The following is a 16,355-nucleotide window of genomic DNA, read 5'->3' as shown; positions in this document are numbered from 1 at the left end:
GTCTTGACCATCTACCCAAAGTCATTTCTTGCTATATGCATGTATAATCACATTTTTATTTTCAGTCGAACAATTAAAAGAATGTCTGTGAACTTATGTTCACCAAGTAATTACTAGTAAAGGTCTATTTTGTCAAAATCACAATCTGGATCGTAGGACTCTACAATCTTATTATCCTAGTTCATGAAAGATCTGGATTGCTAGTAGGATTGAAAGAGGTATGCTCAAAATAGGGTCATAATAAAATTTCAGAGGAACTAATAAAATTTCGTAGGATCATACAGTATCATTAGTACTACCACTCTTATTTTATTTTGGCATGATGATTATATGAGTTGAGCTAAAAGAAAGAAGTGAGGATTCATATCGCCAATCCCAACTTTGTTTCGGACTGAGGCGTAGGTGTTGTTGTTGTTGTTGTTGTTATACAGTATCATAAGTAGGACTATAGGATCCTGATGAAACTCTTAATTCTTCCAATTTTGAGTCCTCTTCTTTTTTTAAATATTTTTTTAATCCTTTATAAAGAAAATGTAATGTTTTAATGCATGTAGCTATTAAATACATTACCATAAAACAGTTATCTTATATTAACAACATGATTAACCCAGCTGCATTACATTTAACTTTATTAGTACTTCTCTTTAGAAGTCCATTATTCATGTGATACCATATACATCTTCTGTTGGTGATCTGTTTCCCGGGCTACATTATCATATTCTGACTACACTTTTATGTTTATATTAAAAATTGACTCAGTTTAAGTTAATATTCAAGTATAACTGCATTGTAGTTATTTGATATGTTACTCGGACTCTTCAAAAATATTGCTGGGTGCGTGTCGGATCCTTCAAATTTAGTACATTTTTGGAGGATCCGACAGGGTTGCGGCAGCACTTTTGGAGAGTCCGAGCAACATAGGTTATTTCTATCTACTTTTGAAAACATTTTCATGAGTGTATGAATAATTAGTATTACTACTTTTTTATCTTCTTTTTTGAAAAAGGTAAATTAGTATTACTACTACTTATACTCGACTACTACTGCTTCTGCTGCCTTTTCTTCTTTCCTCATCTTTAGTCATTTTCCTGTTAATTTTAGTTCTATTAGCTTGATACTTGAGAATGTTACCGTGAAGGTTTATTAAATCAATACTCGAAGTTAACCGTGGTGAAAATTTCTATATGGGATAGTGAAATGAATATTTGATTGGAAAACCTTATTTTCTTCTTTTTTCATGCTGTAATACTTCTCTTTAGAAGTTCTACTAATTTTTTAGTATTTCTCTTTAAAAAGTCTATAGTTTGTGTGATTAGCACTATTAAAAGTTTTTCCTGCATGATCAGCAATAGTTTGACTTTCTTTTATTGACTAGGTAAACTTCATAAAAAGTTTCTTTAAGAGCTCATAGAATTACCTTCTTGTAGGTTTACCCAAAGCCCCTCCTTGAATAGGTAAGACACATGTTAATTATCTATTGAAGCCTTTTGATTTATAGGGTGGTACTGATATTGTCTCTTTTTGTCTTTTTGTATTCTTGAGCCGAGGGTCTTTCAGAAACAGCCTCTCTAGGGGTAAGGTCTGCGTACACACTACCCTCCCCAGACCCCACTAGTGAGATTTTACTGGGTTGTTGTTGTTGTACCGCGGTATAACAATTTAGAACATTTTGTTTCCTACAAGTAAAGAACTCCCTTAAGCGGTATCCTAGCGAGGTGTACAGCATGAAGAAAAAAACATCTTTGAATCATAAGCTTCCCTCCACCGAAGACTTCTCATCTCATAACAATTTATTTTATACACTATCTGAAAGATAACAAGTATAGTTTCTTTCTTTATCACTAAAATTTCCCTTGAATAGAGGTTGCTTGTATAAATATCTGGAAATACTACCTTCAATGAAGAAATAGGTGACCCAAAATTACCTTAACGCTAGCTTTAATTAATTGGTTGTAGCTATCTTCCCAAAAGAGAAGTAATTGGCTGTAGCTATTAATTATGGGACATGGAGAAAGAAGGGGCAAACTATGAACCGGGGAAAGCCCCATTTCAGGTATCGGTTAAGTTATAATACGAACCACTGAGCATTGATTTTATCTAATTAATGGGCATCAATTAAGATATTATGTGAACCATTGAACATTGATTTTACCTAGGGGTGGGAAAACTAACCCAAACCCATTTGACCCGCCCAACCCGTCCAAGTTTTAATGGGTTTGAGCTGGAACATTTTTGAAGGTGGGCTGTTTTGGGCTAGTCCAAGTTAACCCATAAAAAATCATCAGCCCAAACGGACCCATGATGATGCCCAACCTTGACCCATGGAAATGCTCAATCTTAAAGTTCTACCTTGACCATGTTCTGGAGAATATTTTCTAATTTTCCCATGTTTGGTTGGTTTAAATGTTTGAAAAATATTTTCTTTATGAATTTGTTTTTCTCCAATTGGTGGAAAATATTTTCTGTATCAAGAGAAGGGAAAACATTTTCCAAAACTTTTTGTTGAAACAAAAGAAAATATTTTTTCTACAACATGAAAAGAAAGTACTCATTTTATGAAAAAGAAAATAATGTTTTTACATCATAAGAAGAAAGTATTTATTTTATTAAAATGAAAGAAAATATTTTTTCTACATCATAAGAAGAAAATTTACATTTTGTTAAAATGAAAAAGAAAATACTCTATCTACAACATTAAAAAAAAAAAATAATTCTACAACAGGGAAAAAAGTACTTATTTTGTGAAAAAAGAAAATACTTTTTCTATATCATAAAAAGAAAGTACTTTTTTGTTGAAACAAAAGAAAATACTTTTTCTACAAAAAGAAAGTACTTATTTTATTTAAATAATATTTTTATTTAGGGTGGGGATGGGGTTCGGGGTAGTGTTGGGGTTGGGGTGGGTGAAAAGTTCTAATTTTGCTACTTTTTATTATTCTGATCTTTGTTATTATTATAAGATGAAGAACTATCAAATAAAATTCTAAATCCAAACTGAGGAAAGAAATCATTTGGCGTGAATTGATATTTTTTTCAAAACATAAGATAATTTTTATATATGATTGTTTAAAAGTTGAGAATATTGCAAAGATTTGGGTCAATTTGGGCGGGTTGGGTTACAACCCATTGTTTAGCCCATCTTGACCCAAGTGTACTTTGGGTAATGAGTCAGCCCAGCCCAGCCCAAATACAGCCCAAACAGCCCATTTGCCACCCCTAATTTTATCCAATTTTCTTATTATCATTTTTTTAAATTTAAATAGATTTCAGATCACAAGTATCAAAAGTCAGTGGTTCTTCTTCCATGCAATTTGTTGTGTCTCATTAAACTTATATGATCTAAGAGGGTAAAATTTCATCTTGAGAGTCAGGTGTCACGCATTATGGGTGTGTCACGTTTACCTACCGGTCACCTACTTGGCCATAGAATCCCAGGAACCCCTACCTCAACATTATTAGTTGATCTTTTAGAGGACTTTTTAGGGAAAGAAAGAATTTCTGCAAGCCTAAATTCTATCAGAATCTTAATGGAGCCCTTGAACTTATCCTTGAATCTTGACTCACATGGCATTCACTTTTCTGACGGTCAAGAAAAGCATAGGTTAATACTACCATATGCTAGTGTTAGGTGCTCTTCTTGAACCTAAAATAAGTTGCAGAATATATCAGCGGAACAAATCTGACCACTTTGTTGAGAATCAGTTATTTGTATTAGAATTGCGATTTGTAAATTTGTGGTATATTCATGGTTATTTTAGCAAAAACTAATAATTTTTCATATGTGGTGTTTTGTATATTTGTTTTTGAGAATGATAACAGAATATGTTTGTATATTCGTCAATTTACTAAGTAAAATAAACTAAAGAAAACATTATAATCTTTTAAATGATGTGTTTAAATTCAAATTGTAACTATTTAGTAAAACTGTTTTTTTTGGTTAAATAAAGTTGTGAATGTTCATACGAAGTAATGTATTGATATCTTGCATCACACTGCTCTAATTAACCCAAAAAAAGGGGTTTTTTCCTTACTAAAAAAGAGGTGTAACTACATAACACCTAAAGGTGTGGCCTAGTGGTTAATGAAGTGAGGAAAATCAGGAGGTCTCAGGTTCAAAGCCTAGCAAGGCCAAAAAACACTAGATGATTCTTTCCCATCTGCTTAAGCTTTGTTTGACAGAATTACCCGGTACCGATGCTAGTGGGAGGTAGTAGGTACCCTGTAGAATAGTCGAGGTGCGCCAAGCTCGCCGGAAAGCCACCAACATAAGAAAGTAAAATGAAAGAAATATAGGTTTAATTGAATACTTGCAAATTTGAATTAAAATGCATCTCAAACTACGTTTCACATCATTATGATATGTATTTTGTTTTTCTTCTATTTTTTAACAAAAAAAAAATAATATGCTACATCTCAATGTTGGAGAGATCTCTATTAAGATTAAATAACTATAGATCAAGAAAATACCACATTTTTATCCAAACTCTTGATCTGTGCTATAGCTTTGAAACTTTAATTTATCATCTGGTTGCATTTAAGTTCTCTTCATGGTATGATTTAAAACTTTTAGAAAGCCCCAATAATTTTATTTTAGATTCAATAAAGCTCTGGTCTTTCTTTGGTACTATGAAAACTCCTCCTTGATTATACTCGTTGAAGAGCTTAGGTGTTACCAAATGGAAAATTATAATGCCAGATGAGTTTTGAAATGAGTTAGGGGATTTTGTTGAGAATTTGAGAGAATTTAAAGCAGTCTATAAAGTCTTTTTCCCATATTATGAAAGCGGTATTATTTGGTTTCATTTTTATCTATTCGTGCACAAAGTTGTACTGTGATTGCTTAAGTTGGATTTCTCCTACTCGATACAAAAAGAACTGGATGGTCTGCCAGCCTTTATTATTTGATAAACCGACTTGGTTGTCAAAATTTAGGACAAATTGATATATAAGCAACTGGAACAAGAACCTATTCGAGTTCTTACTAGTACTGCGTGAAACACCATCAGTGCCTGGAATAGTCTACTTTAATATTCTTTTTTTGGGAATGAAAGTGATTGGTAGAAGTGCAATTTAAGATGCTAAAAGTGTATCTATGCAGAACTGGCAAACTTTTACCACAGTATAGACCGGTACAGAACATACTTTTTGTAACTAGTATATTCTCCTTGGCTTTCAAGGCGACTCTTCAATACAATAGGATAGAAGTTTTAAGAGTTTTGGCTGCTTTTGCTGATAGCAAATTTGGAAAGATCTGCAATGTTCTCTATGATGAATGTCTTCTTTTGCAGTGTCCTTCAGGTAGGAATGCTTGATTCATATAGAATACGTTGCTCTTGCTTGTGGCTGCTGGTGTTACATGAAACAAGCTACTGCAAATATAATGAGATAAAAAGGATGACAACGTGAATTTGTCTGTTAAATAGTGCATGCAGGGCTGCACATATTAATTTAAACTAATACTGTAAATCTAGTTTCAAATTTGAATTTAATTGTTTGTGGAGCATATTGCGGTGAACTTATCAAAGACATCAATGTGGATAGAAGTGCAACAAAGCTTCACTAGCAATTTGTTTACATTTTTGTTCCAATGGCTTACTCTACCGTCAACTGATAGGGCAATTTTGCTACATACTGATGATAGGAGATTTTTTTTTTCCATCTTGTTCTTACTCTTCTTTGCTCTCAGGTGTACATGTGACGATGGAATCCTTGCTTGACGATAAAGACCTCATGAAAAAAATAAAGGATCTAGTCCGCGGGAGTGGAAGATGTTACCCTCAGAAGGATCTGGAATCAGGTCAGGCAAATGGTGTAGGATCAGCAAAGCTGCAATTAGGGAGTGAACTCCCTCCACTGGCACAGACAAATATAATTCCCAACAGGGAAGCTGTGGCACTTGTTTGAATATAATATCCTTCGACTTGTAGGTGTTCGTTCATGTCAAAGTTGAAGCAATAAATCCTCCGTAACCCTGCTCCTAATCCCCATCCCTACAACTACCATGTCCACCACACCGTTCAATAGCTTGTCATGCTTCATAATGAACAGTATTTGAAGCTGTATCTCATTATAGCAATAAAAGAATATCATTGTATGGTACTCTTTCAATTCTTTTCAGTGTCTAAATTTGGCACAGCTCTGGCCTGCTTAACAGGACTTACTGCTGTTGCTATTCTGGTTATAAATTCTAGCTTCTTCCAAGAAAAGTCCTTGCAGAGTTGCCCCTTTTTGGGAGCGGGTAATTGTTGGTGATAAATGAGGTAAGGTCATTATATAGATCTCAAGATACAGGCTGTTTGGTGTGATATTGTGATGATTGGAGGTGTTAGAAGCGGATAAGATAGACCTAAAAGCATGTGAAGAGGAATAGTCTGAATAGATGTATAATTTATTGGTTCAATGCATTTAACTAAAAAAAGAACATAATGAAAGCTGAAGATCATAATGGGCTATAACAACTACTCGCTCCACTTCAGTTTTTGTGAAAGCATTTTCTTTTGGTCTGTTTTTAAAAAGAATGCGATCTTTCTAATTTTGAAAGTTCTTAAAGTTAAGCTTTTCATTTTACCCTTAATAAGAAATTTTTATAGTCATACAAATGTTAAGACTATAAGTTTCAAAAGTCTATAACTGAACAAATTTTATAGCATATAAGTTTCAAAAGCCTATAACCGAACAAATTTTATAGTATATAAGTTTCAAAAGCCTTCATTTTATTTAACCTGGTGCATATTCAAATTTTGCCAAATAATTTGAAACAGAGGGAATAGTTAGGGTTAAAACATAGTTATTAAATTTATGTAGATCTAGGTTTGTGAGTAATCTTTACCTGGTTACATATTTGTACATCTTTAAAGTTAAATACTTAAAAGAACCTCTAATCTTTACTTGGTAAAGAACGTCCAACTTCAGAGAACTTTTACCTTACCTTACATGACAAATTATTAAGCATTAAATTTAGAGATTCATGTACCTAATCTAAATAATTTAAGATTTAGGTGTAGAAATTGATTGATTGGCAATTGTTGGTGATGGTTCTTAAAAGACGGCCGAAACAATAAAAGGCATAGTTAATAGTGGGGCTCACGAAAGGCCTCACCATAATAAGAAAATCAATACATGTGCAATAAATGTCATTAAGTAACCTATGTACATGTTTAGATCTCCTATACTGTATCACTGAATCTCTATGATGTATAAAAGATGACTATGTACGGGATAGGTTACCTTTTACTTTATACATGATCTTAAATAATAATATAAAATTATACTTGATCACTTTGCTAGTCCCTTGTGCTCTTAACAGTCATTCACTATAAAAGTCAAATTTTTCTCGGAACCGATCTTTCATGTTATGTTATTATATATGTCCTCTATAACAACACCTCACTATAGCATCCAAAAAATATCGGAACAAACACGACCGTTATAGAGAGGTTAGACTATACAATCATTTATTTCTTGTGGCCAAGATTTTTCAATAATTATACTTTTGGTTACATGACTTTTACTGGCAGTTAATTGTGAGGAATAATTGTAGTTCTCCTATTCTTTCCTAACTAAGTGCTGGCCAATCATTGAAATAGAATATATTTTGGTACAAAAATTCCAAGAAGCAAAGCTCTATTCCACCAAAAAGGTTCTTGGTACCAATCTCAAGAAATTAGATCCCTCTCTACTTTTCTAGCTTTAGATGTTACAAGTTTTTGGAGGTTTAATTACTTTACGAAGCATGGGAAACAATTTTTTTTTGTTGTTGTAGGTGATTGAGATAGTAATACGATAGCCTTACATTTGATAAACTAAATCTTTCAAGAAGATTGACGGAATTATAACAAAGACATAAACAAAGCCCTAAAACTTTTTTTATTATGGTTTTATTATCTTTTTTAAAAAAATTTATTTATTGAAAAAATATTCCTAATAAACTTTAGTTTTCCTATGATTATCTTAATTAGAATTGGTATAAACATCCGGTGCGGGTAAGTTTTTAGTGTGTTCAAATGGAATTGTAGACCGCACCAAACCGAAAAGCCAAATCAAATCGATTTAAAAATCCAATTAGGTTTGGTCTGATTTGGTTTGGTATTGAATAAAAAATCCGAACCAATCCGACATATAAATATATAATATTTTATATATACTTTTAAAACTTTATATAGAATTTTCTTTAAAAAATATCTAAAAATATTTGGGATCTCGTATGATGACTCGATAGGTCATTTTGAGTTTTAGCCTTTATTTCGGTGTTTCAAGACCTCGATTAGCTCTGTTTAGTGATTCTTGATTTGCGTGCACAGTCCGTGTCTTTTTTCGAAAAGTTTTTATGTGAAAAACTGAAGAAAATGCGAATTTTAGCCTTAAAAATGATTTGAGTTGGCTACGGTCAATATTTTATGTAAACGGACCCAGATCGATATTTTAACGATCTTGATGGGCCAGTATAGTGATTTTAGACTTGAGTGTATGCCCGAAATTAAATTTAGAAGTCCCTAACTTATTTTGGCATGATTTGTTGAAAACTAGTAATTTGAAGGTTTAAAAATTTTTGAAGTTTGACCGTAGGTTGACTTTATAGCTATCGAGTTCGGATTTCGGTTCTAGAACTTCGTATAAGTTCATTATATTATTTAAAACTTGTCTGCAAAATTTGGTGCAAAACGGAGTAGATTTGATAGAATTCGGACGCTCAGTTGTGAATTTGCAAGTTCTTGAGTTTTTTAAAAAATTTCATGCATTTTGATATCCGATTCGTAGTGCTAGATGTTATTTTGGTGTTTTAATCACGCGAGCGAGTTCATATGATGTTATTACACTTGTGTGCATGTTTTCTTTGGAGCCCGAGGGGCTCGGGTAAGTTTCGGATATGCTACAGATCATTTTTGAACTTAAGGAATCTGCTGGTTTTGCTGTTGTTGGTGTCTGAGAATTTGTGCTTCGCGATCGCGAAGGGGAAACTTGGGACTGGGGTTTACCCTTCGCGAATGCGACTAGCCTCTCGCGAACGCATAGGGTTATGGGGCATAGGAAGGGAGCTTGACAGTTGCATTTCGTGAATGCAATCATTGGACTGCGAATGCGAAGGCAGGGGGAGTAAGCCTTCGCGAACGCGAAGGCCATTGGTTGCTGCTGCTTTGCAATCGCGTCAGGTCCTTCGCGAACTGATCCCAGTAATTCAAACAGAACCAAAAGTCGGGATTTATCCTATTTTTCACCATTTTCAAGTTTGAGCTCAGCCTAGAGGCGATTTTGAAGAGTTTTTTCATCCCAACTTCACAGGTTAGTAGATTTTAACTTGTTTCTTTACATTTCCATAAACACCCATTGATTTTAACCTTTAATCTACGTTTTTTCCTGATAGAAATTGGGGATTTTGAGAAATTGAGATTTAGACCTCAAATTGAAGTCGGATTTCAAAACCAATTTCATAACTGGGCTCGGGGGTGAATGGGTAATTGGTTTTGGGTCCGAATCTAGGGTTTTGACCAAGCAAACCCGGGGTTGACTTTTGTTGACTTTTTTCAAAAATATTAAAGATTGAATCTTTTTCACTTGTGGGTAGTTTCTAAAGCTTATTTTGAATTATTTGAACTATATCTGGTTAGATTTGATTGGTTTGGAGGCTAATTCTAGAGGAAAATCCGCAGTTGAGCATTGATTTGGTTGTGAAGTGAGGTAAGTGTCATGGTTAACCTTGACTTGAGGGATTAGAACTTGTTGGTCTATTTGCTATGTGTTTTATGTGTGGGGACAATATATATGTGAGGTGACGAGTACCTATGCATTGTCATTGGGTTAAAGTATGCGGGTGAAAATTATTTCTTTGTATTATATTGTTCCTTTAATTATGATATCCATGCTTAGGTTAGATTATTACTTCTTTGATTATCCATTTTTGTATTTATTGCTTATTTCAAAGTTGTTGAATATTTTTGGAAGTTGAAGTTTGATATTATGGCACCATATGTGAAGTTAAATTATTCTCCGCATTGTTTATTATTCGAATTCATATTATCATTATTACATGGTGAGAAAGAGAGTAAAAGCACGAAGGGTGATGCCATGCCATTTCATTCATATTATCATTATTACATGGTGAGAAAGAGAGTAAAAGCACGAAGGGTGATGTTGTGCCATTATATTCATATTATTGCATGGTGAGGACGAGAGTAAAAGCACGAAGGGTGATGCCGTTCCATTTTCATATCATTGATTTGACTGATTTCTGATTTTGGTGATTTACTTGGTTATTTTGTGATTTAATACTTGCCGTATTTATTATATCTTCCCCTTTCTGCATGTCCCCTCCTCGTTAGTACGTTATCATTCTTTGCTATTATTGCTTCTTTATATATATTTGTACAGGTTTATTTATGTAGGCGTCTTGTCATAGCCTCGTCACTACTTCGTCGAGGTTAGGCTCGACACTTACGGATTACATGGGTCGGTTGTACTCATGCTACACTTTTGCACTTCTTGTGCAGATACTGATATTGGTCCCAGTGGTGCGTGAGGTACGTCAACTCAGATCATTGCATACGGAGACTCAAGGAAGATCTGATGGTGTCCGCAGACCTTGAAGTTCCCTTCCATTTACCACTTTTATTGTTTATTTCTTTCGAAACAGTTGTATTTATTTCATACCTTGCTTGTAGACTTCTAGTTACTCGTGTACTCGTGACTCCGTATTTCTGGGAGTAGATATTATTATGTGGTTTTATTAGTATTTTGTTAGACTTGGCTCTTATTTCTCGTTGAATATCATTATTGTATTTTTTAACTGTTAATAATTGGTTAATTAATTATTTCACGCCGGCTTGCCTAGCAGGTGGATGTTAGGCGCCATCACAACCCCAAGGTTGGGATTCTGGTTCGTGACATCTTCTCATAGGATGTAATATTTAATAAAACTATGAAGTGCATCCATTTTTATTTACTTTAAATAATGGATTATATCATCACTTTTTTATCAAGTGTTATTAAAATGTGTCAATATGTTTCTTTTGTCTGTTGGAAAAATAGGAGTTATGTAGAATAAGAATTAGCTTAAGGCGTGTCAAGAACATTGTCCTTAAGGATATTTCGCTCACATAGTGATAAATAAAATTAGGCATATCCCCCATGATTCAACACGCTCTTCCAGTGTTTAAACTAGGAACAAAACTAGTAGAAAATTCAAGAAAGAAACCCAACATATAGGAGGAAAAGACGATTTAGAAAGTTGTATTAGAAGGTGTGTCTTTAGATCTCCAAAGACCATGTTTATATAGGCGTTGCTTCAACGGCTAGTTAACGGCTAGTTTGACTCTATTAAATGTAAAATATACTAAATAATAAGTAGATGTAAATAATACTTCAAAGGGAAAAGAGTTTTCAAACCAAGATGAACATTACCTTTTGAGATATCACTAATTTTCCAACAATCCCCCACATATCTCAAAAGGGATATAAAAAATAAATAGTAAACAAAGAAAGAAAGAGAGTATAATTTGCTGGATTTCGGGTATAATAAAATTCATCTGGTATCTTATAGACTATGAACCAGATATAGATAAAATAATATTTAACTTACAGAATAATTGGTGAAATTAATAACTTCTATGAAGCAAAAATTCTTGTTGTAAACTAGAGATCTTATTCATCATATTACACCCCCACAATTTCAGTTGTTATCACGATTTTGCACTAATAGTCCATGCGAGCGCCTGGTTTTCATGAATGCTCTAGAAATTTTGCCACAAATTTCATAAGAGCGATCCCACTCCACACTCATATAGGTCCATCCATCAAGTGTATTTTGCAGCGCAATACACCATCTACAAAAGGCTATGTATTATTGGATTAAGAGTTTAATAACTCAACCTCAGATTTCTTGCGGTCTTGCTCTATATACGCACACGCCATAGGAAGGGACATAATTTAATAGTGCATATTTGATCAACTAATGATTGTTATTACCTATATGAATCTACTTCATGGGATCTCCAATCATATAGGTTGGGTTACCATCATTGTTGATACATCTCAAATTGGCAAAAGTCACATTCATCTCGATTTTTCACTTATAAGTCAAAGGATCGACCAAATCTACTTTTGACTACATATAATATGTATAAAAATTTCCATCTCTAAGCAACCGCTTTATCACATTATGTCACAAGAGAATATGTTTGTTCTTCCCATTGAAAGATTTAATTTCTTACAATAGCTATTGCACCTTCGCAATCACAATTCATCGACACAAATATGGCCGGTTTAACTCCTAGTGGAATACTCGTCAAGAGGTTTGTCACGACCCAATTTTTCCTCCGTTTGGGTATCGTGATGGCACCTAGTCTTAGGGATTAGGTAAGCCTAACATTAATTGAAACAACAACATTATTTAAATAAAATCTAACAATTTGAAATAGAAATCTCTTAAAATTTACAACTCCCAAAATCGGTAGTACAAGTCATAACCTCTACAGAGTGTTTGCTAGAAAACTTCTAAATACAACTATCCAGAAATAAGAATAAACAGTGCAAAATGAAAACTTGAAGGTGACTCTGATGGCTGCGAGCGCAGTAGCAAGTTTACCTTTAGTCTCCATAGCAACTACCCGCATAGCTGCTAACGAATAAATATCTGGATCTGCACAAAAATATGCAGAAGTGTAAAATGAGCACACCACAGCGGTACCCAATAAGTATCAAGACTAACCTCGGTGGAGTAGTGACGAGGAACAGTCAAGATACCCACTGGTCTAATAAACTGAACAAGTATAGTATATGAATGGCAGAAATATGATATCTATATAAAGACTATGCAATATGGCTCACAATACAGTAATGGCAATAATAAAGGAAACAACAAATATCAGCGGAATACCATAAAAATGACACAGAAAAGTGAATGGAACACAACCTAAATCCGGAATCACAAATACAACAAGGACAAGTAATAACTCAGCAACTACAACCGCTTTTACATAGGGTTTTAGCCATCAAACTCCACGAAGTACCAAACCTCGGACAAATCACAACTCACGGGTCTCAATACCTGAACTCTAACACTTGGCATCATGTGCCCTCATTACACTTCATAAACGCACTGACGACTAACATGCCATAGAGCCATTCTCACATAGAAGGCAAGTAAACAAGGGTGAGCCTCTATGCTCAACAATATCAAGAACATCTCTTATCCACTAAGAGTGCTTAACTACGTGTATGCTTGTACAAGTGTCCTAACATAGTCCATACCAGCAAATAAGCATAAGAAAAAAAGAATGGATAACACGTAGAATATTTTCTCACAGCTTTCACAAGATAAATTTCACACAGGTAAGTGTACCACTACATAAATATCAACAACAAGAATGCCCCCAAGCCATCATAAATCATCACAAATCAATCCATGACACAACCCACCTTATCTCGCCACGTGTGCAATAATAAAGTAAGTTCCCGCCTTGTCTCGCCACACGTGCATAATAATGTTCCCACCTTGTCTCGCCACATGCGCAACCCCCCTATATATATATCCCGCCTTGTCATGCCGCATGTGCAAATATCAATAGTAACAATAGCACAACAGAAATCTCGTGCAACCCCATAACAACAATAGCACGGAAAAAACCTTGTGCATCACAATAACCACAACCGCATGACAGAAACCTCGTGTATCACCACAATAAATGCAACAACAACAATGCCAATAATACAATGGTACGAAAAATAAGTCAACTCAGAAATTTCAGAACTCAAGAAAATTGAGGAACTAATTCACAAGGAGTAGCAACAATAGAGAATGCTAGTCATAATAAGAACAACTCAACAAGAAAGAAAATATTATGTAACAACAGTCCACAATGTACAGTTCGACAATGAGGGAGCTAACACAAGACGAATAATTCCAAATAAGGACAAGTCAACAAAATATAGGATATCTAACTTCTTTTAAGGTTGGGCAATTAAGAGAGAGATACAACAACTCTGATTAAGGATAAGCAGTATAAGGATAATCATTTGCCTCAATTAAGGATGAACAATTACAGAAAATATAATTATAACTTCAGATAAAGATAAGCACTTAGGGAAAAGACAACACGGTAATAGAAGAGATACAATTTCAGTTAAGGCACATATGAATCAAATGAACAACACGAGTGGATCATGAAGCAATTAATTCCAATTAAAGTAGGTAGAAATGAAACTGAAAATTAAGAAACGTAATCATAACGAGAACAACTGCATATTCAGTGAATACAAGGACCTAAGAATCCCTAAAAGCCAATTTTCCACAAATAAGTCCGGGCACGTACTCGTCACCTCGTGCACACAGACTACAATTAGCATAGAAGACTCAAATCCTAAGGGGTAGTTCTCCCACACGAAGTTAGGCAAGATACTTACCTCAAAGAAGACAAACCGATACTCAAAAATGAAATTCTTGGGTGAAATGACCTCCGGACTGCTCAAATCTAACCAAAATAACTTCAAAGCATAAATAAAACTCATAAGAAACTATTCCGGACCATAAAGCCTCAATCTTTATCAAAATCTAAAAATCGGTTCAAAAGTCAACCCCCGGGCCCGCACCTCGTAACCCGACAAATATCACAAAACCCAAACACCCATTCCGATATGAGTTCAACCATGCTAAAATTATCAAATTCCGATACCAATTCGTCCCTCAAATCATGATTTTCATTTTGGAAATTTTCTTCATAAAACTTCCTTTTTCCCCAACTCAAAGCACATATTAAATGATAAAAATAAACATAAAATCATGGAATATAATAAATTCTAGGTGAAGAGCACTTACCCAATCGATTTGCTTGAAAAACCCACAAGGAATCGCTCAAAACCGACCTCTACAAGTCAAAATATGAAGAAAATGGCTTAACCCTCGATTTGGAAATCTTATATTCTTCCCAGGTCTTTAAGCATCGCGAACGCGGAAGAACAATCGCGTTCGCGAAGAAGAAAAACAAAAGCTGCCCAGTTGTGCTTCGTGAACGCGACAACACATTCACGAACGCGTAGAGGAAAAGTCTGATGGCCTAATGACTGCTCTTCGCGAACGCGTGAAGTAGTACGCGAACACGAACAGTGGAATGGCATAGCTACGTGAACGCGTGGGATGAACGCGAACGCGATGAAGGAAAAGGTTGGCTTCCGCGATCGTGAAATATGGAATGCGAACGCTAAGAACAAATATTCCCTCCTCCAAAATTACTTTTCGCGAACGCTGAGGAGCAGACGCGAACGCGAAAGAGAAAACCAGATGAAAAGATATCAACAGTCCAAAAATAGAAGGAAATGGCCCGTAGCCCATCCGAAACACACCCGAGGCCCCTGGGACCCCGTCCAAACATACCAACAAGTTCCAAAACCGAACACGGACTCGCTTAAGGTCTCAAATCATATCAAACAGTGTCGAAACTACGAATCAAACCAAGAATCAAACTTATGAACTTTCAAATCTTCCAACTTCGAAAACTCGTGCCAAAACCAATCAAACCAGCCCGGAATGACATCAAATTTTGTAAGGAAAGTCCCAAATAACATAACAGAGCTGTTCCAACTCTCAGAATCACATTCCGACCCCGATATCAAAAAGTCCACTTCCGGTCCAAATCTCCAAAAATTTGACTTTCGCCATTTCAAGCCTAAATGAGCTACAGATCTCCGAAACACAATCCGGATACGCCCCTAAGTCCAAAATCACCCAACAGAGCTAACAGAACTGACAGAACTCCATTCCGGAGTGGTCTTTATACAGTTCCGACTACGGTCAAAATCCTAAGACTTAAGCTTCCATTTTAGGGACTAAGTGTCCCAAATCACTCCGAATCATCTGGTAATTGAATTCAACCACACACGCAAGTCAATACACATAATACGAATCTACTCAGGGCCTTATGCCATCAATCGAGACTTAAATTCTAAAAACGACCAGCCGGATCATTACAACGTTGCTTAATCAACCTTATTGCCAGGCAATTTCAATACTACAACACCCCACCAAAAGGTATTTACACAATCACTAGTGAATTTTTCTCATATGAATTAGAGATTCAATATCATCACTGTATCTTTCTCATACAGTAGAAAATTCGTATATAGAGTACTAACTCATAGTACTTCTCAAGTAAGGTATATAATCATCTAAAATGAAATGAAACTTGACTTCCATACAAATGCCTTTTGAAATATTTTTCAACACATATTAAAATTTATTTTCTTTTGGTACCTTCTATATTCAAATACCAAAGTAAAATTTTCTAAACATAGAAGCAACTATAACTTCTACAGAAATATCTCAAATTAGTAGAAGACAGACGATAATATGAGCAAAATAATTTTTCAGA

General features: G+C 34.8%; 1 protein-coding gene across 1 annotated transcript in view; it reads left to right on the top strand.

Annotated features, from left to right (window-relative positions):
* LOC107798208 (4-alpha-glucanotransferase DPE2) overlaps positions 1-6,108 on the top strand; it is a 34,668-nt gene extending 28,560 nt beyond the window's left edge. Inside the window, exon 23 of the mRNA XM_075242037.1 lies at positions 5,687-6,108. Within this exon, the coding sequence (XP_075098138.1) occupies positions 5,687-5,904 (218 nt within the window). The 3' untranslated portion in view covers positions 5,905-6,108. The remainder of the gene's footprint in view (positions 1-5,686) is intronic.
* Positions 6,109-16,355: the final 10,247 nt, after the last annotated feature.

The sequence above is a fragment of the Nicotiana tabacum genome, chromosome 21 (assembly GCF_000715075.1).
Source record: "Nicotiana tabacum cultivar K326 chromosome 21, ASM71507v2, whole genome shotgun sequence".
Taxonomy (NCBI): Eukaryota; Viridiplantae; Streptophyta; class Magnoliopsida; order Solanales; family Solanaceae; genus Nicotiana; species Nicotiana tabacum.
Note: the sequence above shows the minus strand (reverse complement) of the source record. Positions and strands in the feature narration are given on the sequence as shown.